At 47.5% G+C, this 22,298-nt stretch overlaps 1 protein-coding gene across 10 annotated transcripts in view; it reads left to right on the top strand.

Annotated features, from left to right (window-relative positions):
- Window positions 1–22,298, top strand: part of LOC111159838 (calcium release activated channel regulator 2A) — a 129,114-nt gene that overhangs the window by 104,827 nt on the left and 1,989 nt on the right. For 4 of the 10 annotated variants that reach the window (XM_022522478.1, XM_022522477.1, XM_022522482.1 and 1 more), the window contains one exon: window positions 7,327–9,705. In XM_022522478.1, coding sequence (XP_022378186.1) covers window positions 7,327–7,611 — 285 coding nt within the window. In that variant the 3' untranslated portion in view covers window positions 7,612–9,705. Of the gene's footprint in view, window positions 1–4,259; window positions 4,450–7,326; window positions 9,715–11,085; window positions 14,350–17,517; window positions 17,796–22,298 lie in introns of those variants that run through there. The other 6 variants (XR_002641429.1, XR_002641431.1, XR_002641430.1 and 3 more) reach the window with 5 other exon arrangements.

The raw sequence follows: 22,298 nt of genomic DNA, 5'->3' as shown, positions 1-22,298 counted from the left end.
ACATACTTATTTGAGAGGGCCTCCGAGGAGTCTTTAACAAAACGATCAGCTAGGATACCCCACCTCCTTCCACCTGCATTATCCATGTGCTGCTCATGCATTTGTCTAAAGCACGGCCAGGCACTGTTCTAGGCTCTGGGAATGATAGCAGCAGGTAAGAGACAAGGTTCCGGTCCTTGTGGAGTTTACCTTCATCCCTCTGTTCAAGCCTGGAAGACCTGGCATAGTACTTACCTGCTTACCACACTGTAACACCGCTGTGAAGGACACAGTTGCCAGCCCAGCTCCCTGCCTCTGGGTCTCCTGAGAACTGACCCTGTGCCTCTATCACACTGTGTAACAGGCGTCTGGCATGGGGCCCCGCAGAACTAGTGCTCAACAGATGTGGGAGGCATGAATGGATATGGTATCCTTGGGCGGGCAGAATCCTGGAGTTGTTCATTTCTTCATCCTTTTGGCCCTAAGATCTGTGATTCCTCCCACCAAAATCTGTTTCTCTTGGAGTTTGGATTGGCTGGGCCACTCCTTTCTTCTGTGAATCCACATCCTTCTCATTTCCAGGAAAAAGAAGGAACAAGAGTGGAAACCAAATTCAAAGGTTTCTCTGAAATTTGTTTCATACAAATTATTTCTCAAAATGATGGTGCTTGAGGAACTTACAGTAGAGAAAATGGAAGTTTTGACATGTAGCGAATGGCTACAGGCCAAGCTAACAAAGGAGGCAAATGGGATGGGTAATCTGGAAGCAATAGGACATGATTTTTTTTTTTTTTTCTGATAGTGCGGCCCATTTATCTTCCTCACAGAAATTAAGCCCCCAGGAGTGACACTGGGGATTAGCTATCTGCTGGTTCTCAAACTTTCTTCTTGGGAACCCTAGGAGCATAGAGACTCCCCCCCAGGAACTGGGGAGGGCTCATCCCCCAAATCACTGAGAGAGCCCTTTCTGCTTCATTCAGTTTTCTCAACTGGAAGTCCAGGCCCAATTTTGTTAGACAAGAGGGTTTCCCTGTGAAAAATTACTGATCTAAAACAGCCATCTCATTCTCAAAGGAAGACGTTGAGGCCGTGACCTCTGTACCATCCATTCTCTTCCCAGCTATGTACATTTCTTTTTTTTTTTTAAGATTTTTTTTTTTTAATTTATTTGACAGACAGAGATCTCAAGTAGGCAGAGAGGCAGGCAGAGAGAGAGGAGGAAGCAGGCTCCCTGCTGAGCAGAGAGCCCAATGCGGGGTTCCATCCCAGGACCCTGGGATCATGACCTGAGCCGAAGGCAGAGGCTTTAACCCACTGAGCCACCCAGGCGCCCCAGCCAGCTATGTACATTTCATTGTCCCCAGATAGCAACATAGTGAGACAGACTGGAGCAGGTAGAGGCAGTTTAAGTAGCCTGGGATGAATAGGGATGGAGAGAGGAGGCAAACTTACAGAACCGTGCTCTTTGCCCTCAGTAGGGGCTGCCGCTTCTGAGGCCCTGGTTGTGCACCCAGAGCCCAGGATCTAGCTGGAGAGGTGGATTATCAGGTGGAATTTGGCAGCAGTGAGGCCGAGAAATCACAGAGGGCCACCGTTGCAGCTGGAAGCACGAGCTTGGTCATTCTCCCCAAAACCGGGCCAAGCCCCGGATGTCTGGCGTGTTCCCAAGTGGGGCAGGGCTGAAAAGCACTGTCAACACGTACCCAGCAAGAGACCTCAGGGAAACCCTAGTGTCTTGATGGCCCCCTGGGGAAGCCACACGGAAAGGCACTTAACCAAGAATTCTCCAGGTTAGGGTGGGACTTTTCTGTATCATTTGGACTTTGAATGTTCCTTCTCGGGAGTATCAGCAGAAGGTTCGGGTAAACTCTAAATGGGGATGCCAAACCCGGATGGTCAGGATCACCTGAGGTGCTTTCAGACAAAACAGAGGCCAGGCCTTCTCTCCTAAATAGAATGATTCAGGGCCTGGAAATACAATGAAGGGGGAGGGGGGAAAAAAAAAAAAAGGAAAAGAAAAGAAAAAAGCATCAGTCCCCTGGGTGATTTGGCTTCTCAGCTGCCATGATCCAAGCCTGAAAAGTGCTTCTCGAAGTTTAATATGCACAGGAATCTCCTGGGCGCCTCGTTAAAATACAGAATCTGACTCCGCAGGGTCAAAACCTTAGGTAGGCCCCGAGGTTCTAACAAGTTCTCAGGGAGGCCTGTGCGGCCAGGCCGGGTACCACCCTTGGAGAAGTGAGGCTCTCAGTCACTTGCAGAGATGTCTGTGTGCCTTCCCCCAAGACTCCGCCGCGCGTCCCCCACCTGGTCTGGCACGGGGGAGGTGCTGGGGGGACCTGGTGCGGGGACCCAGCCCAGTGGCCCAAGGATTGGAGACAAGTGTGGCGGGGGGTGGGGGGCGGTTGTGTGAACACGTGAACAAGTGTCAGATGGTGGAGTGTGTGTCGAAGGTGCAGAACAGTGGGATCGTGAATGCAATTATTCTCAAGATTCTTGAAAAGCTGAAGTCATTCTACCTTGGCAACCAGCAATCAGGGGTGTCAGGTGACAGATTAAAACCTGACACCTAATTTGATCAGAGGGAACTGAAAATAATAAGTACTTTGTATTTGCGGAGCACCTTATTTTTCCATAGAACTCCAAGCACTTTGCGAACTCCCTCGCCCGGAGAAGGGGGGGTGGAGGGGGAGCTTTAATAACAGGCTTCAGAACCTGAAGCCTTATTATTAAGTGAATGCTGGCCAGCTGTTCGCAGCGCCCCTTCCTCCCGCAACCTGAAAAGCAGTATAAGAAGAAAGGGCTTAAATTGTCACAGATTATACGTGCCAAAGACTCACTCTTGGAAGAGGTTGTGCGGGGTGGGAACAGATGCTTGAGGTGGGGGTGGGGGGCGCTTTGGTCCCTGAAAAAGAAGTTCTTACCATCCCAGCTCCCACGAAACTGGCCAGTCACCCATGACAGAGTGGACCGGAGGCTCTGAAAGGTTCCTCCTGACCCCCACATTCTTACAGCATATGGCCTTCAATCCTCTGGGGGAGGGGGTCAGGATGGAGGAGGAGTGGGCACAGATGAGAGGACCCTAGAAGATCCTTCCAGTCCCTACAGAACCCATATCCTTTGGCACGAGAGAGAACTGACTAAGGCTAGTGATGCTTTATGAGGTGGGAGAACCCCCCCGCCCCCGCCACCCCACCGTGGCTGGTCCCCTGCCCCACCCACCCTTGTTTTTCCTCCCCTTTGCAGCCCTACCTTGCCCCCAGGCCTTCTGTCGGTTTACATTCCCTATATACCTTATAGCAAATCAAAACAGGTAGCCATTCCAGTCACCTGGGTATCCCCATCCCTCCCCTACCTCCTTCTCATCTCTGCTGGGGAGGACTGGTTTAATCTAGAGAAGAAACAGGTGGCATTCTCAGTGTCCCGTGTTTAGACCATAGGACCAACTGGACATCTGGAGACTTTGGGGCCTGGATCAGGGAAAATCAGATTTGGCACAAGCCTGAACGGGCTGGTATTTTCCTCAAACCCAGTTTGTGGGTCCCCAATGTCTGCAGTCCGGGTATGTTGAACTTCTTGTTTCAATCTTTTGTCACTCTGGTGGCCCTGTATTCTTAGGCTGTAAGTCAAGGAAGTGGAAAATGACAGAAGTCATTAAGCCAACAGGAGCTGCATCTCCAAACTGGGAAAAAAAAAAAATGGAGATTAATTTAATGCAGCCTCTTGTTTTATAGATGAAAAGTCCTGCAATCCAGAGAAAGGAAGTGACTTCTCCAAAAGTACCCCCAGCTTGCCAGACGCCCAGCCAGAGCTAGAATCGAGGGCCCTGCCACTTCATTATGCTGCATTATGCATTATGTGACAAGAGAGTCACATGGTCTGTGGTTGAAATCTGCTTCTAAAATATAGGTGTTCATTTCTCTTTTCCATCCTTCCCACTTCGCCTCAAAGCACAATGCTCCATTATAGCTCAAAGGGGCCAGGCCCCCTCTCCTCTCCCTTCATGGACCACGAGCTAATTCTCGAATGAGAATCTCTGTCATTGGTGGCCATGTTCAGCACAGAGCAAAAAATAGCAGTTTGATTTTTTCCCCCCATGTTCCAAGTTGAGCTTGAAGTGCTGGCAGTTTAAAACGACTACACAAATAAATCTTGTTTTGACTCATAGTCCAGGGGGTGGATAAATATGGAAACCCCCAAGATATAATTTTGCAGTCATTTTTTTCTTAGCATAACTACATGCTTTAATGTGCTGAGAAATTTTTTTGTTCTGGCTCCAGGGAACTAACAGCACTATCCTGGCTAAGTGCTTTCTCTTGCCTCCCAGCAAATGGATATTAACACACGCGCGCACACACGCGCGCACACACAGACACACACTACAGCCAAGCAAACCCAACAGCTGCACGTTCTGAGCTGAATGCCAGTCCTCTGCTCCAAGTTGACAGCTCGCGTTATTTAAAGTCAGAGGTGGGTAATCTTGTGAATTTCAACACGTCTGTCTTCCAACAAGCTCAAGTTCAAAGAAAGGCAACTAAAATGGTTGGAGGTATGGAGAGGCTTCTGTGCCGGGCGTCAGTGATAGGAACCCGCTGCGTAGGTCCATCTCATAGCTTATTGAATGGAGTCTTTGAAAAGGGGTGGTTCCCCCTCCCCCCCCAACAGAGGTTGTGTGCCCAGCTAAACAACTTCGATTCCTTCCCTCTGCCCTGCCATGCCTACGGCATCTATAGAAATGTCACCAGAGGTGGCATGGACCTTCAACAGGTTTGCCAAAGGGGGTGGGCTTTGGACTTTAGACTTTGAACAGGAAGCGTTGCTTCATCTGGTGAGTCAGATCGAGTCTCTTTGTGCCAAGCGGTGCACAGGCCGAACAACTAGGTGGGTACGTGAAAAGCGTAAGGTTTGGGCAGAGAGTTGAAGACTTGAGGTTCAAGTCAGAGAGGACCTCGAGACATCTATCCCAGCCCCAGTCCTCCCCATGGCCTTGTGTCAAAGCCTGTTGTTGGGCCCTGGCGATGAAGACTGACCCCCGATGGATAGCACTCTCTGGCCTTGTGCGTGTGCCTACTTAGTTTTGCCATCTCTTTGGAGATACGCCTAATTCTTCATCAGTGGTGGGCCCGGGCCCGTGGAGGGGGAAGCCAGTTGTCCACAGTATTTGCATTAGAGAGGAACAATGCGGGAAAAACAGAAGCCACAACTCTAGCTGGGGGGTGGGGGTGGGGTGGGGAGAGAGGTAGCTTTTTTCCACTCCTTCTAAGATGTTTTATCTTTATATCCAGGCATTGCTTTAAAAAAGAAGACTGCCCCCCCTTTCCCTCAGAGGCACCCCTATGTTTGTGGTGCTCAGGGCTCAGATGCTGGGCTTGTCATTCTTCCCTATCTGACCCCATGTGGCCATTCGGCACCCACCACCACCTTGGCCAGCGAGGAGACTGAAACCATCACTCGTTCTAAAATAACCTGTATCCAGGTTCGAATTCTGCCTGGGGATTTCAAGTCCGATGCTCATATTTTCGGAGTTTCCATGTCAAGAAATCCCACAAGCCTTAGTCATCCCTCACACATAAATCTACAAATAACTCTCATGTGCTCTACAACAGCAAGCCTTTTGGCCCATTTCCCTGCTTCCTTCTCTTTTTTCCTTTTCTCTGAAAAAGTCCTCACACAAGTTTCTCTGGCACCACACCGTCCAAAAATGGGGCTATTCCCATTCCCGAACACTCTGGTAATAGGGAGCCACAGCAGGTCTCCATGCCGGAAGTCGTTTCTCATTTGCAGATACTTGGAACAGAGTGAGATCCACCTAGCGCCTCAACTACAGTGCGCATAATCTGATCTCTTTCTGATGGGTCGGAAGATGCATTCCAAATCAGGCAGTGCCTCTGAGCCGTCATTACCCACACGCGTTGCCATCTGACCATGGGTAAATGGAGATACCACTTTGAGAGAGTTCTAGTTAATAAGACACTAAATAGCAGAGAGTTCCCTGGAAATCAGAATTTAGGGAAAACCATTGGAGAATCGTGGACCTGTATACTATAGGGTCCTCATAACTCAGTGACTTTGCTATTGTTCTTTCGAATTCTCTGAGCCTTAACGTTCTCATGGAGGAAATGAGATTTTTTTTTTCCCACTACGGAACTGCAGTAAAAATGAACATGTACATTGAGGAGCCGTGGAGGCTTAATTTCAAATCTAATTGCATTCAAACTTAAAACATGCGCCCCTGTCGGATGGACGTGGGACATTAATTTGAAGTGGTGCGATCTAGTGGTTAAACTCTTGGCAAAACTATAAGTGGTTGTCGGCTTCTGCCATCCCCCAACCCTCTATTCAGTAAAACATTTTAGCTACAATGAATAACTATTGGTTACCAAATTATTATTAAAAGCCCCTAATTAAATATCTCGCTAAGTAAAAATAACAACCTGCTTACATGTGAATATTACCATATTAACTCACTTAATAGCTGTGCGCCGTGGGCCCTTTGTTTGCCCTCCTGAGAGGCACGTGAAGTACACACATTTCATGAGGGAGGACACCCCAGGGTGCAGAGACTCCAGGGAGCAGGCCCCTGGCTGCTGTGCCACGGTCACCGGGGGAGTAAAGAAAGTTGACCCTGTGAATACACCTGTTACTTGTGGCCCCAGAAGTGGAGTTTCTAGGGCACTGAGCTCTTCCCACGCGGGTTTCTGTCCAAGCCGGAGCGCCCAGCAACAGGGGTCTGTACTGCCCTGCACGGTCACCTCAGATTCCATACACAACAATCGTAGACTGGGTACTGGGGACCCAGTACCATGAATCAGAATTGGACCCAACCCTCAGGGAGCTTATGTGCCCAGTATAAGGCCCCAGTATTAGCAGCCCCTAGAACTGCTCCGAACCACATTGTCTTAATTCCTTTGCTTCATTCTGGTTCATTTTGACTAAGTCTGGTCACTTAGGAATGTTTTCAGGGATGCTATCAGCCCTGGAAAGGGACACATAGTTCACCGGTGTCTGCTGTCCCCTCATCCTGTTACCCACAGCACACCTGGGGAGCCTGCATGTCCCACCCAGCAGCAATGAGTGGGGAAGGAGGGAGGGAGTCACTGTACAGCCCAGTCTGGGGGGCACCGGGAGGCAGGCCTGAGGCACCTTGCAGAAGCTTTGTAAACTGAGGCTATCGGAGAAGGTGATGTTCCCTTTCAGCTTTTGGGATGACCATATTCTTGTCTGGTCTATTGGGGCAGCAGGGGACTCTCAAGCCAGATTGTAACTTTCCTGCCAGCATTTTAAGCCTGCCCTTCTGGGGTTTCCTTATGGATGCTTCTCTCATTTGGGGGATTATCTGTTCTGCAGGAAGCTGTGGGAGACTATATTCCTGTTCTTCTGCTGGGCAATAAAATTGACAACGAGAAAGAGCGGGAAGTTCCTCAAGGCCTCGGAGAGCGGCTTGCCAAGGTAAAGAGCAAACGTTTCTGTCTCTCTGGACAGGGTGGGACCCTGAGGGCAGTCAGGCCTGTCCCCAAGAACCTGGGAAGGAACTTTCTCTGGAAGCCCCCTGGGAAGGAAGCAAGCGGACAGGGTTGGTGTCCTGGCGTCATGGGAATGGCCCATCTCCTGCACACGTGGTACTTTCTGTAGAAAGCCACGCACTGCAAGATAGAGTTGGCAGGGGATGCCTAGGGTAGGGGGAGTTTTCCCAGACTCTCTTCCTTGGGACTCAGAATGATAAATTGTTAGATAGTAAGAGGTTACTTACTTAAATCCCCCCATCTGGTACTCAAATCCATTCTTCTGCATTTCCACTTGATCACCTCCAGGGATGAAACACTCACTATCTGTAAGACAGCTTGTTCTTTGAACAGGTCTGTTAGAGAGCTTATCCATTCTATCAAGATTGAGCCCTGAGCTGTGAACTTGAGATAAACTCAGAGCATGCACTCGAAAACACAGCATTAAAATAAGCATCAGCCCTCTTGCCCAAGCTGGGGACCTATAAGGCTCGATGGAAATCAGGCAGCAAACAGTGCTCGTTCCTTAGCTGTCTCTCCTGCCTCCGAGTGGTTTTCAGGAAACTCTATGTCTGGGAAAATGGGGGTACTTTCCAGGCCCAGGATTCCATACTTTTTCGTGTGCTTGCTCTAAACAGGGACTCACGGCCCCTGAGGCTGGGCAATCGGGCACAGAGGCTAAGGGTCAAGGAAAAAAGGAAGAAGAAGGGTGACAAGGTAGCTAACTGCCTGTCTGCCCTCCCTGACCCCCAGTACTGAAATTCGAAAGAACTCTGCCAACAGATTTCTCATGTCTCATCTGGCAGAAAACTCTGACCAGAACTGATGGGGAGCTGGTCTTCATTTACCTTGCTTGAATGAATTTTCAAATGTTTCACCAAAGAAGTATTAATATGTTTGATTATAGGGTGCTGTCCCAGATCCACGGAGGGTGACACAGTATAGACATCTGCTGTGTCTCTGAGACTCAGAATCTCTGCATCCCAAAATACATCTGGATCCAAGGATTTTGATTAATGAACCGCAGGCTTGTGTTTTTATCACCCCGTTTTTTTTTTCCCTTTTGTCTCTTTTCGGTCAGTTGAAAGCAATCAAACAAACAAAAACGAGGCTCTGAGACACTAGTATTGATCCAGTTTCTCACAGGGGTCCTCACTGGTGGAGTCAGGAAGCCAGCTGGAAGGCAAAGCTCATCTTCGAATTCTAGATCCTGTGAACTCTCCCTCCCCCCACCATGGAGGCTTTATTCTTCCGAAGACTGTCCCAGAGTCAGGTTCCAAGGACGGGGGCTGGGGGAAGAGAACCAAGGATGGAGCAGGGGTCCCTGGGGCAGCGAGTCAGGAAAGCTGAGCTGGGAGCCAGTGTCCGTAGAGTCCCCTGATCTGCAAACCTCAGCAGAAGTGTCCTCCCTCGGCTGCCTGCATCCCCACAGGGCATCAGCCTCCCTGCCATTAGCACTGTCCCGACCGAGGAAGCAGGAAATCTACTAACAGGATTGATAAATGGGCGTAATGAAGAGCCTTGGCCAAGAGCCCGCACCGTGCAGGCAGGATGGCCTCTGCCTACTGAGGTGATGGACAGTTGTCCTGTGGCACCAACGCTGGCAGCCTAGGCAGGGGAATGTTCATTAACTGGTGTGAAGGAGATTTTCTACTGGAGTGTCTTAGGGACACCTGCCCCAGGGCCAGTGTCCTGCGAAAAGCCCCGCCATTAGCTATATAAGTCACTGAAGGAACAGACCCTGTCTGTACTGTGCCCTTGGTTTCCCTGCCTGTGCAGTGGGAAGAACATGGCCCACCCCAGCCTTCGTATCTTTGCCTGCATCACAGGCTGGTGTGAAAAGGAAACAAGCATGTACATACCTGAGAGCAATTATGGGAACGTGTAAAGCACTAAGGCAGCACACTGTTTTGTGTTTTACAATTGTTATAACTCACCTGGGAGATGGTTACAGAACTTGCCTTAGACAGGGAGCCTAGAGCAGCGAGGGAAATCAACATTCTTATACAGAGTGGGGATGGGGAGAGAAATGAAGAGGGTCTTCGAGGAGAAGTGAGGGATGCCCAGAGAGGCAGACAGGCTGCTTTCCCATCTCCCATGGTTCCGTCGAGCTCCCCCAGCACTCTCTTTCTGTCACCTCTGCTTTATGATTCCAGGAGAACAATCTGATCTTCTATGAATGCAGTGCCTATTCCGGTCACAACACCAAAGAGTCCCTGCTCCATCTAGCCAGGTACAGAGGTGCATCCCTGCAGACGTGGTCTGGTGGGAAGCACCTGCGTTCACCTCTGTGCGGACCCTACGCCCGCCCTCTGTCTGCGGGAGCCTTCTGGGTAACAGGGCTGGAGGCCAAGGCCTTTGTGTGGGGTTCAGAGACAGCCCTCTGAAATACAATAGGGACAAAAAGGAAACCCTCCCCTGCCTCTCACCCCCCACTGCCTTCTTCTTCTGCCCCTTAAAAGCTGCCTTTTCCCCCAGGGATCTTCTTTTAAAATGCAAATGCTTCTGGGAAAGGTCACATCACAGGTCCCCAAACACTGGCCAGTATCTCAGCAGGGAATCTTTGGCATCTAGCTGGGAACAACAACAGTTATAATATAGGCTCTAGGGAAGAGGGCAGAAGCCAGGAGGGAGGCGCTGTTTGGGAGGAACTAGAGGCACCAAGGGGGCAATGCTTAAAGGGTTAGTTCCACCAAAAGACTGTTTTCATAAGCCTCTCCCTACACCAAAATTTCAAAAATCCCAAAACCGTAGAAGAAGGCCCTATTCTCAATACTTGGACGTTCATTCATTTATTCACGTATTTATAGGCATTCATTTCATTCCATCCATCCACCCACCCATCCACTCACCTACCCGTCTATCCAGAACCACTTTATCTATGCATTGGAGAGGTTGTGGAGTCATGGAAGACCATGTAGGCTTTTCTCTGACACTGATTCCTAGGCCAAGTCATTCTACCTCTCTGAGCTTTGCCCGTAACACAGAAACAACCGTCATAGCATCCCTGCTGACTCCGGTTGTTGTAAATATCCAGAGAGATGCTAAAGGTGAAAACACACTGAGGCTATAAAGCAGGGATACGATCCTTAGCACTATTTTTAATCCTTCACCTCCCACATTTAATCTGGAACTGTAGCGACATGGGACAGACCTCCTATGGGGTTAATAACGCAAAAGTATACTTTTTGAGTCTCTACTGTGTGCCAGGTACTAGACAGGCTACAGAGATACAGAGAAAAAACATACAATCCTGGCTTCAAGCAGCTTTCTCACCTGAAGGAGCCACGCTCAGAAGGGTGAAAGCACCTTCTGACACAGGGTGATGGGGTTATAACAGAGAAATGGCTAGAATGCCGTCAGGGACACTTACACCACCTGGAGAATCGGGCGAGGCTTCTTGGAAGAGGTGTCATGAAAGATCCATATTGCCTAAACGTTGTCTTTACAAATTATGGTTGCATACCTGTACTTCCCAGAGGGACACTTTGAATTCTCTGATGCTCTGGTGAGGAGGCTGAGTTCCTTCCTTATCATCCAAATGGCCTGTGACCGCAGGACCTAGTGCTCTCCACTACTGATGTTATACCTTCCCCTCTCCCAGGATCCTCAAGAAACAAGAAGATACAGCCAGGGAGGACACAATACAAGTTGACCGCCCTGCCAAAAAGAAGTCTTGCTGTGGCTGATAAGAGTCCTCCCAGCCCTGTTCCGTGTGGATATGAGGTCAGGGGACTTACCCTGGTTCCTGCACATGGGCTCCCTCTTGGATGCTGCCACCACAGCCCGCCTAAGCCCTTGTTTCTGTCAGCGACTTGCCTCCACCAACAGGAGGGGAAGTACATCCAGCCCGGAAAGCTGCTCCTGGAGCATTTTGGCGTCTTCTTTATCTTCTCTCTAGACCCAGGTGCCCATTTCCCACCCCTTCCCCCAGCTTAGTTTTGTGGGGAAAAGAAACAGATGGGCTTTTCCAGAAAAATCACCACATGCCTTCCCCACCTCCCTTCTGCTCCCCTTGCCCTTAGGAAATGCACCGCCATGGTTGCCATGGCAACCACGAAGGGCGGACTTGCTGCTTCCTGTAGGCCAAAGACACAGGACCAGGGCGGTGGGACTTCCTTTGGCTCCTGTTCTCTGGATATCAATGGGATGCTCTTGGCATATGCTTCATAGACCTCGAGATGCCCACGTGGTGTTGAGAAAAGCGTCCACATTCTATTGCACACCCCACCCGCAGGGGTTCTGCTCCTTGCTGGGCTGCAGAGCCCCGTGTCTCAGCAGCCACCATGCCTCCTGTATTTGTCCCCTCGCAGTCTCTGGAACATGCCTTATGAGAAACCCACACCCTTTCTTCTCAACCCCCTACCCACAGCCCTGACTCCAAGGTGGACTGTGGGTGATAAATGTGTGCCTGGGGTGAGTGAGTGGGCTTAGTTCCTACTTAACTTTGACTAAGAGACGAGAAGAAAACGAGGGGAAAAACCCATCTGCTGCTAAACAGAGCGACCATTTCTGGTGTATAAATAAGGTATATATAGCTCTGTGAAAGCCATTTTCCAATGTTTCTCAAAATAGCTCTTTGAAAAATTGTACATGATGATTAATGGGGTAGATTGACATGCAGGCAGTGAGGCCCAGCACTGGGTCCATAGTTACCGACTTCATTTTATTTTATTATTTTATTTCCAGAAGACTATATTTAAAAAAAGAAAGTGTGGCCATGTTGTTGACATATAGCTGGTGTTTCAGAAGTGAGCAGAGCGTAGCTGCAGACTTCAACATCCCTGGGATATTGCATTATGGGGCATGATCTGGGCCCGTGTGTGGTCCCTTCATCTGGGTGGTGGTGAGTTCCCAGCCCCAGCTGGGCTCCAGCATCCCTGGCTGGCCGTCAGGGGGGCTGGTGAGGGGAGGGCATTCTTGGGTGGGAGCCTGGATGAAAAGATCATAAAGCTCACCGCCCTCTACCACTCATGTGCTGTAGGCCCAGCCCTACAGGAAAGTGAGTGGTATCCATACCTAAGTGGCACAACATAGGAAGGGAGAGGAGCACAAAGAGTCCACAGGCCTCCAAGAAGATTCAAGACAACGGTACACAGCCAACTTGGTAGTAGAGTGTCTTCTGGTCAGAGTTCCTAAGGGTGTTCCCTGTAGCCTCCTCCCCAGACTCCTAGAAGTGTCAGAGTTCCATGGGTCACCAGGCAAGTGCCTACCTCCTTTTCTCAGGCTTTTCTCTCCCTCATTTGGTGCTTGGAGGCACCAGGGAGCCCATGGATGGTACAGCACAAAAGCCAGCACTGAGCCCCAGGAGGTGCCCCATGATCTTGGGGAAGCCAGCTCCCTGTCTGAGCTACCATCTCATCAGTAAAATGAAAGTTGGGCTCTTTGATGCTTCTGGTTCTTCTTGCTCAGGGTCCTTGTGATGATAACTTCATTTTCTAACTTAGGCTGGCCTTGCCTTCAGTCCAAATTTGAAGGGAACTCACAGGAAGCTCCTTTCTCTAAGAAAAGACCATGGCAATTGTCTCATTCGTGGGATGCAGGGGGTGATGGGTCACCCAGAAGTGGCCCTCCAGCATCTGTGTGGGTGTGTGTTGCTGTGTGAGTATGTGTTGTTGAGCAGGGCGGGGGCAGATAGAAGGTAGGGATCACCATAAAGAAAGTAAACTGAGTCTCCTGCTTCTGAAAACAAAAAAGCAGAGATGGCGGTTGGAACTTATGGGGCAAGCTGGCTATACCTGGAGTTTCCCAAGCCCGCAGATGCCTTTATATCCTATACCAAGTCCCTGGCTTGGGGCTACATTTTTCCATTTAGGAGAAAAGCATTCAGGATTTAGAACAGGGTGGAGTGACCCTAGTTCCTGACCCTACAGCATGTAGGGTAAATCCCCACAAAACCTCAAAAGTCCAGGCAGAGAAGAGAGGGCAGTGAGGGTCTTTAGGCCCCTGCTGCTTTCTTCTCTAACCCCACTTGAAACAAGTATGGAGGATGGGACCTCAGAGAGCCTCTGAGAAGTTTTGTGTCCCAAGGTCAGAGCCTCCCCTTCTCTCCAAATTCCCCTTAAGCTATCAAGGTGATCAAAGTCACCCCGGTGACTGTGAGCCTGTCCCAGTGCCTGGCAGAGTGCTGTCAGAGAAATCTTGGGCTCCAAACTATTTCCATAGCTGTAATTAACTTGAAGTCACCTGGCCAGGGTTCCTGTTCATCTGTAGATCGGAGGTTTCAATGTCTACCTCACATGGACACATTAAGTATTAAATGAGGCAATGAATGTGAAATACTTAGCACAGTGCCCAGTACACATAGGTGCTAACACATAGGGGCTACCTTTGTTGTCAACATCAAGTCACTGCCCAGACCACTAACCTTGCCCTAATTTCAGATTGAGAACCAGCTAACACTTACTAAGCCCTGTAAGTGGGTGTTCTCATAAACACTACCTTACTTGAGTACCCAATTGCTGAGCCCATTTCCTTGGCATATGAGATTGTTTCTGGCATTGCTCCTGGCCCTGTTCTCCTTCGTTCCTGTGGGTTTCCTGGTTTTCCAGTCAGTACCATATCTTGCAGTGTATGTGGTCTGCTTCCGCATAATCCACATAATTCACTCTGCTCCCTTCCTGTGGTTCTCCAGGACACAGACAGCACCTGAGACCTGCTGTTAGGGTATTTACCTAAGAATGACCTCTGCTCTCCACCATCATTGGCCCCACATTTTCTTCCCTATGATGACTCCTTTCACTTCTTCTGTCATCTCCGGCTGCCCTCAGCCCTGTGTTGCCAAACCAGGGGCTTCAGCACCAAACCAAAACTCTGGTTGTTTTTTGTGATATTTGTTTTTAGATATATTTATTTATTTTAGAGTACGAGAGAGAAAGAGCAAGCATGCACAGGGTGGAGGGACAGAGGGAGAAGGAAAGGGAAACTCAAGCAGACTCCTTGATGAGCCATATGTGGGGCTTGATCTCACAACCTGAGATCATGACCCGAGCCAACACCGAGAATCAGATGCTTTAACCGACTGAGCCACCCAGATGCCCTGCCCCAGTTGTTTTGCTATTTGTCTACCATTTATCTTGTTTGATGGTCTTTTGGGGGTCTTCTCTGTTCCTCTGTAATATACTAGCTTTCTTCCACCTCTCTCCATCTGATACTCTTTGTCTTTCCTTAACACTTCAACCCAATCTTGGACTCCACTCTTCCCTACTCTACCCCTTGAGCCCATTCCAGGTCACACCTGTACGTTCTATCAAAAATAGCTCAACCCTTTGTCTCTGTCACTAGCAGTCAATGCTCTAAAGGATCTTAAACCAATTTCAGCTAAAGTATTAATGCAAATTGTGGCTTAAGGGCTATATGTATACTTTAAGAAAGAACTTTAAAGGAGGCAAAATTCTAGCTCAAGGGAATAAATCCTAGTGGTCACGGGATTCAAGTATTTAGGACAGAGCTGCCTTCTCCTAATGTGGTTTGCTTCAAGGATTTTGGGACTCTATTTCTGGGTTCATATATGTTTATAATTGTTATGTCTTCTTTATGAATTGACCCTTTATCATTATAAGGTGTCCTTCTTGCTTTTGGTAACAATTTCTGTCTTAAAGTCTATTTTGTCTGATATTAGTAGAGACACTCCAGCTCTCTTTTGGTTGCTGTTGCTATAACCTTTTCCATTCTTGTACTTTCTCCCTATTTATGCTTTTGAATCTAAACTGAATCTCTTGTAGACAACATATAGTATGATCATGTCTTTTTAATATATTCTTCCAATCTCTGCCTTTTCACTGGGAAGTTTACTCTGTTTACATTTAATATATTGGGTAAAGTAAGATTTGTGTCTGCCATTTTGCTATATCTTTTCTATATTTCATATGTCTTTTTGTTCTTCTGCTTCTCCATTACCACCTTCTTTTGTTAGTTATTTTCTAGTATACTATTTTAATTATCTTCTTGTTTCATTTAGTATTTTTTTAAATTTATTTTCTTGGTTGGTGCCCTGAAAGTAACCATTAATATCTCAGTTTATAACAATTTAGTTTGGATTAATACCAACTTAATTTCAATACCACACAAAACTTTGCTCCTGTATAGTTCCATTCCCCTCTCCTGTAAGTTGATATTGTCACAAATTACATCTTTATACATTTCCTTCCCACCAACATAGATTTATTTTTATTGCTTTTATGCAGTTCTCTTTTAAATCAGATTTAAAAAGAAGTTACAAAAAAATGCATTCATACTATTTTCTATATTTAATTATGTAATTACTTTTGCCAGTGCTTTTTATTTCTTCATGTTGATTCAAGTAACTATCTAGTGTCTTTCACTTCACTAGTATTTCTTGTAGGGAAGATCTGCTAAAGACCACTGCTCTCAGTTTCATTTAGATGAAAATGTCTTGATTTATCCTTCAGTTTTGAAAGATAGTTTTGTCAGATATTGAACTTTTGCCTGACGGGGTTATTTTCCCCTTGCTACTTTGAATATACCATCCGCTGTTTCTGGCCCCATGGTTTCTGATGAGAAAGTAGCTGTTAATCTTATTGAGGTTCTTTTGTATGTGATGAGTTGCTTCTGTCTTGCTGCTTTCAAAATTCTTTGTCTTTGTCTTTCAACAGTTTGATTTTGATGTATCTAGCTATAGATCTCTTAGAGTTTATCCTACTTGGAGTTTTTTGAGCTTCTTGGATGGGTAGATTGATGGCTTTCATCAAATTCAGGGAGGTTTTAGTCATTATTTCCTTATATATTCTTTATATCCCTTTCTCCCTCTCCTTTCCTTCTAGAACTTCTGGGATGCATATGTTGATATGCTTGATGGTTTTCTGAGGTTTTGTTGATTTTCCTTCTTTATTTTTTGTGTTCCCCAGACTGGATAATCTCAACAGCCCTATCTTCTAGTTCAGTGACTTTTTTCTTCTGCCTGCTCAAATATGCTATTGGGACCTTCTAGTGAAATTTTCATTTCCATCATTGTACTTTTCAACTCCAGAACTTCTGTTTGGTCCCTTTTATAATTTTTATATCTTTATTGATTCTCTGTATTTGGTGGGACATTGTTCTCAGACTTTCCTTTAGGTCTTTGAACATATTTAACATAGCGGCTTTAAAGTTTCAAAGACCTCACATTGCTAGCCATCTCTACTGTGCACAAAACAAGTTCTGCTTGCCAGTTCTTGCTTCCTTCCTCACACTTCACACAACATTTCCAGTATTTTCTCATGCCTTAGCCCCACTTCCAACCTCCTCCCTAAAGCCTTTCCTATCTTCTGGATTGGAGGAGGGATATAAAGTCAGAAATCTTTCAGGTCTGAAAACTGTTCCCTCCACCTTGAGCTTCTGGATGTCTTGCTGCAGATGAGCTGCCCAAGAAAATATCCCTCTCTTTGAGGAAGTGAAGAAGGCCAGAAACCCTCAGGCAGTGTTCCCTTTCCTGCCAGGAAGCCAGACATTTCACAAAGTTTCACTCAGAAAGGATAGGTGGGAGAATACTACAGATCAGAAGTGTTTAATTACTTCAAAATAATGAAATTACAGTACGCAAACATACAGAAACAAAGATTTAAGTAACTTCTTGCTGACTGGGCTTAAGAGCACTGTCCTCCCATTATCTGGGGGAAAAGAAATTGGCTACACAAATCCCAACAAAGTTCAGTCAAAATCTATAAGATTTTACCCTTTGTTATTTCTTCCCTTCTTACCTTGGGGGTGTGTGTGTCAGAGGGAGGGGTAAGGATGATGATGGTTAACATGATGTAGGATCTTTCTAAACCTCCCCCACTTCCCACCTCCATTAATGTGCCTATTAATAAATATGTTAATTATAAACAGTAACAGTAACAAAGAACATCATAACTCCAACTTTCACACGATTCAGTGGAGCCAGTTTCAGTAAAGTATCCTACTTAGGAAGAAACTTCCTGGAAATGATGGGGGTTGGGAAACCATATGGTGCTTGGCTGAGGACCTGAACTCAATGTAGAAACTGAGAAGCACTTGTTCATTAATGAGGTTGTGTTCATTTATCATCCTGGGACAGGACTGAGTCAAGTCCAAGAACAGACGCCTCTGTCAGGGCTAGAACTTCATCAACACTTTGGCTCTGATTTGGAAGTGGTACTTGCAGGCTGTCGACATACCACCAGGAGACTCTCCACCCAGAAAATGAGGACACTTAGGGCCAGTGTGGCATGCCATCATAATGAATTATGACTGGATCCATCTGACCTATAAAAGTAAATACTACCCATAAAAACTCTGCACTACTAAGCAAAAATGTCCAAAGAACATGGACAGAAGGAATGGGATTTTTTTTTTAACTTGGAATCAAAACATGTACAGCTCAAGGAGCCTCCTAATGAATTTGAGTAAGATGACTATGGAAGTAGAATTCATTGAGCATGTGCAGCACCAGGTCAAGGACAGAGTGTCAGGGTATATGATTTAACATCCAGTCTATAGGCTCCCCAAGGCCATTCTGTAATGATGTTGTATTGTGCTTATTTATACACAGTGCCCACAGGGCTGTAATGAGTGAAATGCACTGGACTGAACTCCCGAGGGCAGGAACATTCATCTCTGCCTCATGCTTAGCACAATGTCTGGCAAACAATGGTTGCCTTGAGAACAGAGCATCATTTCTCAAGAACAAGGCCCACCACTTGGTGAGCCAGTCCACTGGAGCCCCAGTTCCCGGAGGCTAGATGGCTGGGCTTCTGGGGTCTGGTAGACCCATGGGGTTGCCTCACTGGTTCAAAATGAGCTGCTGCTTCTGGCTCTTAAAACAGAGTGCTGAGAAGCATTCCAGCTGCTGTGATTCAATTGCATTTCAGACAGTGTGATGCCCCATTCCATCTCATCACCCCAGCAGCCTCCCCAGCTGTTGCTAGTAGCAATCCATTATCCTCAGGCGGCTCAACAACTCAATCTGACTTAGGCTCCATGCTTCTGTGCATAAAAGATGCTTCCCTGCCTGGTTCTCTTCCTTCCTGGTATGGAACTGACCAACTTTACCCAGGCTGTGCCTCTCCCAGATGTTTTCTCTAATCCCTAACGATCTGCTCAGAATAAGAACATGAACACAGTTGTGTGACCTTAGGCAAAACCTGGAACTTCTTGGTGCTCTGAGCCCTAGCTTCCAAATCCATAAAATAGTGTTCTCTGCCCTACTGTCTGCTAGTGTGAAGGTCAAACAAGAACTCTGGGGAAGGATTAAGTCAACTGAAAACCTGTAGATAAATGTCAGCTATTACATCATCTGTCTCCCTGTGCAAAAGACCAAAACAGAATAAGCAAGAAAGAAAGTTCCACACTTCTTGGTAACCAGGAGAAGCTGGGGCCTCAGGGGAGAGCACCTCCCATTTCTCTGGGCTAGGAGAATAAGGAAAACTTGCATTCCTTCAGGCTACACACTTCTGTCTAAGAATGCTTTGTATCTTTCCACTCTGCCTTAAAATGGGACAGGAACCCAGCATCGCAGACTACAGGGTTCTCACTGGCATGGTTCTGGTCTCATTCAGTTTTCTATTTACATCATAAATGCTAGGTATGGATGTGTAGATTTGTTGCCCAGTCCAGACTTCAGATAGTGCACTGCTAATTGACCCACTTTACATATATGGTTTATAGACTCTTTCATTTTGGGATGATGAAAAGCTCTGGAGTTGGAGGGGAATGATGGTTCCATGCAACATTGTGACTGTACTCAATGTCACTGTACAGTAGTAAATGGTTAAAACTGCAAATTTTATGTTTTGTATACTTTATCATAATACATTTTTTTTTCAGAAAACACTTTCACAAACAATTATGTTCCATGAATGAATATAGGACTGATTCTCTCTTCAATGCCCAACAATGAGGGTCTAAGACATTTCTCTCAGGTTTTATCAGAGATAAGGGAGCAAGAAAGGAAGACAAGCTTACTTAACACCCTTGATGCTTCAGGGGAAGAAATACCTAGAAACCCACAAGTATACAGTAGCATTTCATAAAAATGCCATGACCACAATCCCCCGGGTCCCTTTCCCGTAAGGGTCTCCACCAGCCCCACCCCACCCTGGATTCTGCTGACACATCTGCCCCTGCTCACCCTTCTCTTTAGGAATTTGGCTCCATTCCTTGTAGATAAGCTCCTGGAGAAAGGACTTCCATATCTTCTGTGCCAACAGGACGGGCTAACATGGTCCCAGAGTGTGGACTCAATAAGAATGTGTTGAATGACACAAAAAATGAATGGCAAAAGCCTTTTATTATTCCTGAAATTTTGTTGCATTGACTACAGTGGGAAATACACTCATTAGCATCCAGAGATACTTTGGTTTAGCAAGATTTATGCAGTAATTCTTTATGGTAAGGACACTAGGAACTAGCATAAGAGGACTGAAGTAGGAGAGGACCCGAATACTGTGTTCCATGATGAAGAGCTGACTTGGGTGTTTCACTTGTTCTGAGTGACTTAACAGGCCAGATTAGGACCAGCCAGCACCAAGCATGGGGATTGTGACCTATCCTAAGGAAGTTTGTCCCTCTGAGCGCTGCCCAGCAATGGAATAGGCTGCCTCACCAGATAGTGAGCTCCCTAACACTAGAGGTATTCAAGCAGATGTTGAACACTCTGCTCTTAAGATTCCCTCTACCTCTACCCCACCAAACCTGAGAGTCTGAGATTGTTTTGAACCGAGACTGGAGTAAAAGTATACGGGATAAGGCGCTCCTGGTAGTCTAGATGAGTTGACCAGGTTGCATCCGTGGACCAGGAGAATGTTGAGCCTGTCCATTTCTGTACTTCGTCTTCCCACTCACCCTTCTCCACTTTCTCCCCTGTCCCACTTCTGCCCTACTTTTCCCTCCCTTTCCCGTCTTCTTTATCTTTCTCTCTTTCCACCACCCCCTCCTCCAGCCAGCTCCTGGGGCAGGGAGCTGGAAGCACCTGGCCCAAAAGTCTCCCCGTGCTTCTGCAGCTTGCCTGGCATGGGGAGAGGTGCTGCGTCTTTGCTCGCGTCCTGCCAGTTCCTCTATTGTGGCAAGTGAAATTACCAGCTTCACACTGCGGGTCTATTTAAATCAGCCTTTCATGTCTGATGGATTTAAAAATATGCTAGAAGTCAGCATCTTAAGTACAAGAAACACAAACAAGCAGATGAGGCTGCGTTTTCCTCCCTCTGTGCCCGCCCCACCCTCTTCCCTTCCTCCCACTCTCTCCTGCCCCCTCCCAAGGCTGTGTTCATTCACGAGGCCCATCTCCCCCCTCCCTATCCTTCCCCTTCTCTAGCTGGCACTGCAGTCTTCAGCCTGAGCAATGGCTGGGAGCCTCCGGGGTCTATGTTCCTGCCTCAACTCAGCGGGACACAAATAAGGCAACTGGGCAGTGAACACTGGCACCCTTGCTCCCAGTGTGGCTGGCGGGAGGCGGACGGGGGTGGTTTTCTGCACTGACCATTGTGTGCAAATGCGGCCCCAGACGGAACCCAGAACGGGCTCACCCACCTCCCTCCTGTCCCAGATGAGGAGGCTGTGGCCCAGGCAAAAGGGGTGACCTGCGGGGTTCAGAGGTCCGTGAGCAACTGTGCTGGCTTCTGGACCACTGCCCCGGGAGTCCACAGCCCGCCTTCCCAAGCGTTTGGGGGCAGCTTTCCGGGAAGGATATTTGCTACCCAAGAGCCCCACGGCTCCCAGTAATCCTTGCATGAGAGTTTCTCAGGCTCCAGTCACAGCAGGGTACCTGCTCTGCCCCCTCCCCCGATATTCACTGGGGACCCTCTCTGGGGCCTTGTCTCACTTTGGTTGACCTAGCCCAGTTTTCTCCAGCTATAATTTAATTCATAATCCCTCTAGGCCCTGGGTGTCATCTCTTTGAGACTTGATAAATGCCCTTCCACCCACCCCCAGCATGTCTTCTGCCTGTGGGGCAGCAGCTGGCTCTGGGGCTACAATGGGGAGACAAGGAGAGCTGCCTCACCTGGAAACGGCCCTACCACTCTGCCCATGGCTCAGGCAGATGCGGTGGTTCCGGCTGGAGGTCCTCAACCTTGGATGCCCACTGGGATCACCTGAGAAGTTTTTCTTTTTCTTTACTAGCTTATTTATTTTTATTTATGCTACTTCTACTTGTTTTAGGATTTAAAAAAAAAAGAAATAATGCCGAACCTCGCTCCCCCTACACACACATCAAAATTTCTGATGTAAGTAGAAGTTAAAAGAGCTTTAAAAAATTTAATACTACCATTATTAACAATAAAAGACAATGGAATGGAAGGGCGCCTGGGTGGCTCAGTCGTTAAGCGTCTGCCTTCAGCTCAGGTCATGATCTCAGGGTCCTGGGATCGACCCCCCACATCAGGACCCCTGTTCAACAGGGAGCCTGCTTTCCCCTCTCCCACTCCCCCTGCTTGTGTTCCCTCTCTCCCTGTCTCTCTCTCTATGTCAAATAAATAAATAATATCTTTTTAAAAAATAATGGCATGGAATAATAGTGAAAAGGCTTCTGCTTGTGTGTGAACATTTTCTTGACCTTGGATCTCTCTGGTGTGCCTCCGTGCCTTTGCCCATGCTGTTCCCCTCTGGCTGGATTCTTGAAGAGAATTTCAAGGACTTGCTGATGGCCATGCAGCAGGCCCTCAGGGAGGCCGATGGCCTAAGGAGGTTCTGAGGCCTCTGTGGTATCACATACCCTCTCAGTGACCAGGCCTTCGAGAGCAGCCATGTGCCGATGCTCAATACTCAAGAGGACAGTTGGGGCTCAGGAGCGAATTCACTCACACACATACAGATAAACACAGAACCATACACACACACACCACACACTCAGATACTCATACA

This window comes from Enhydra lutris, unplaced genomic scaffold (assembly GCF_002288905.1).
Source record: "Enhydra lutris kenyoni isolate GAN:26980312 unplaced genomic scaffold, ASM228890v2 scaffoldscaffold69, whole genome shotgun sequence".
Taxonomy (NCBI): domain Eukaryota; kingdom Metazoa; phylum Chordata; class Mammalia; order Carnivora; family Mustelidae; genus Enhydra; species Enhydra lutris.
The sequence above is the reverse complement of the archived record's forward strand: the minus strand, read 5'-3'. Positions and strand labels throughout refer to the sequence as shown.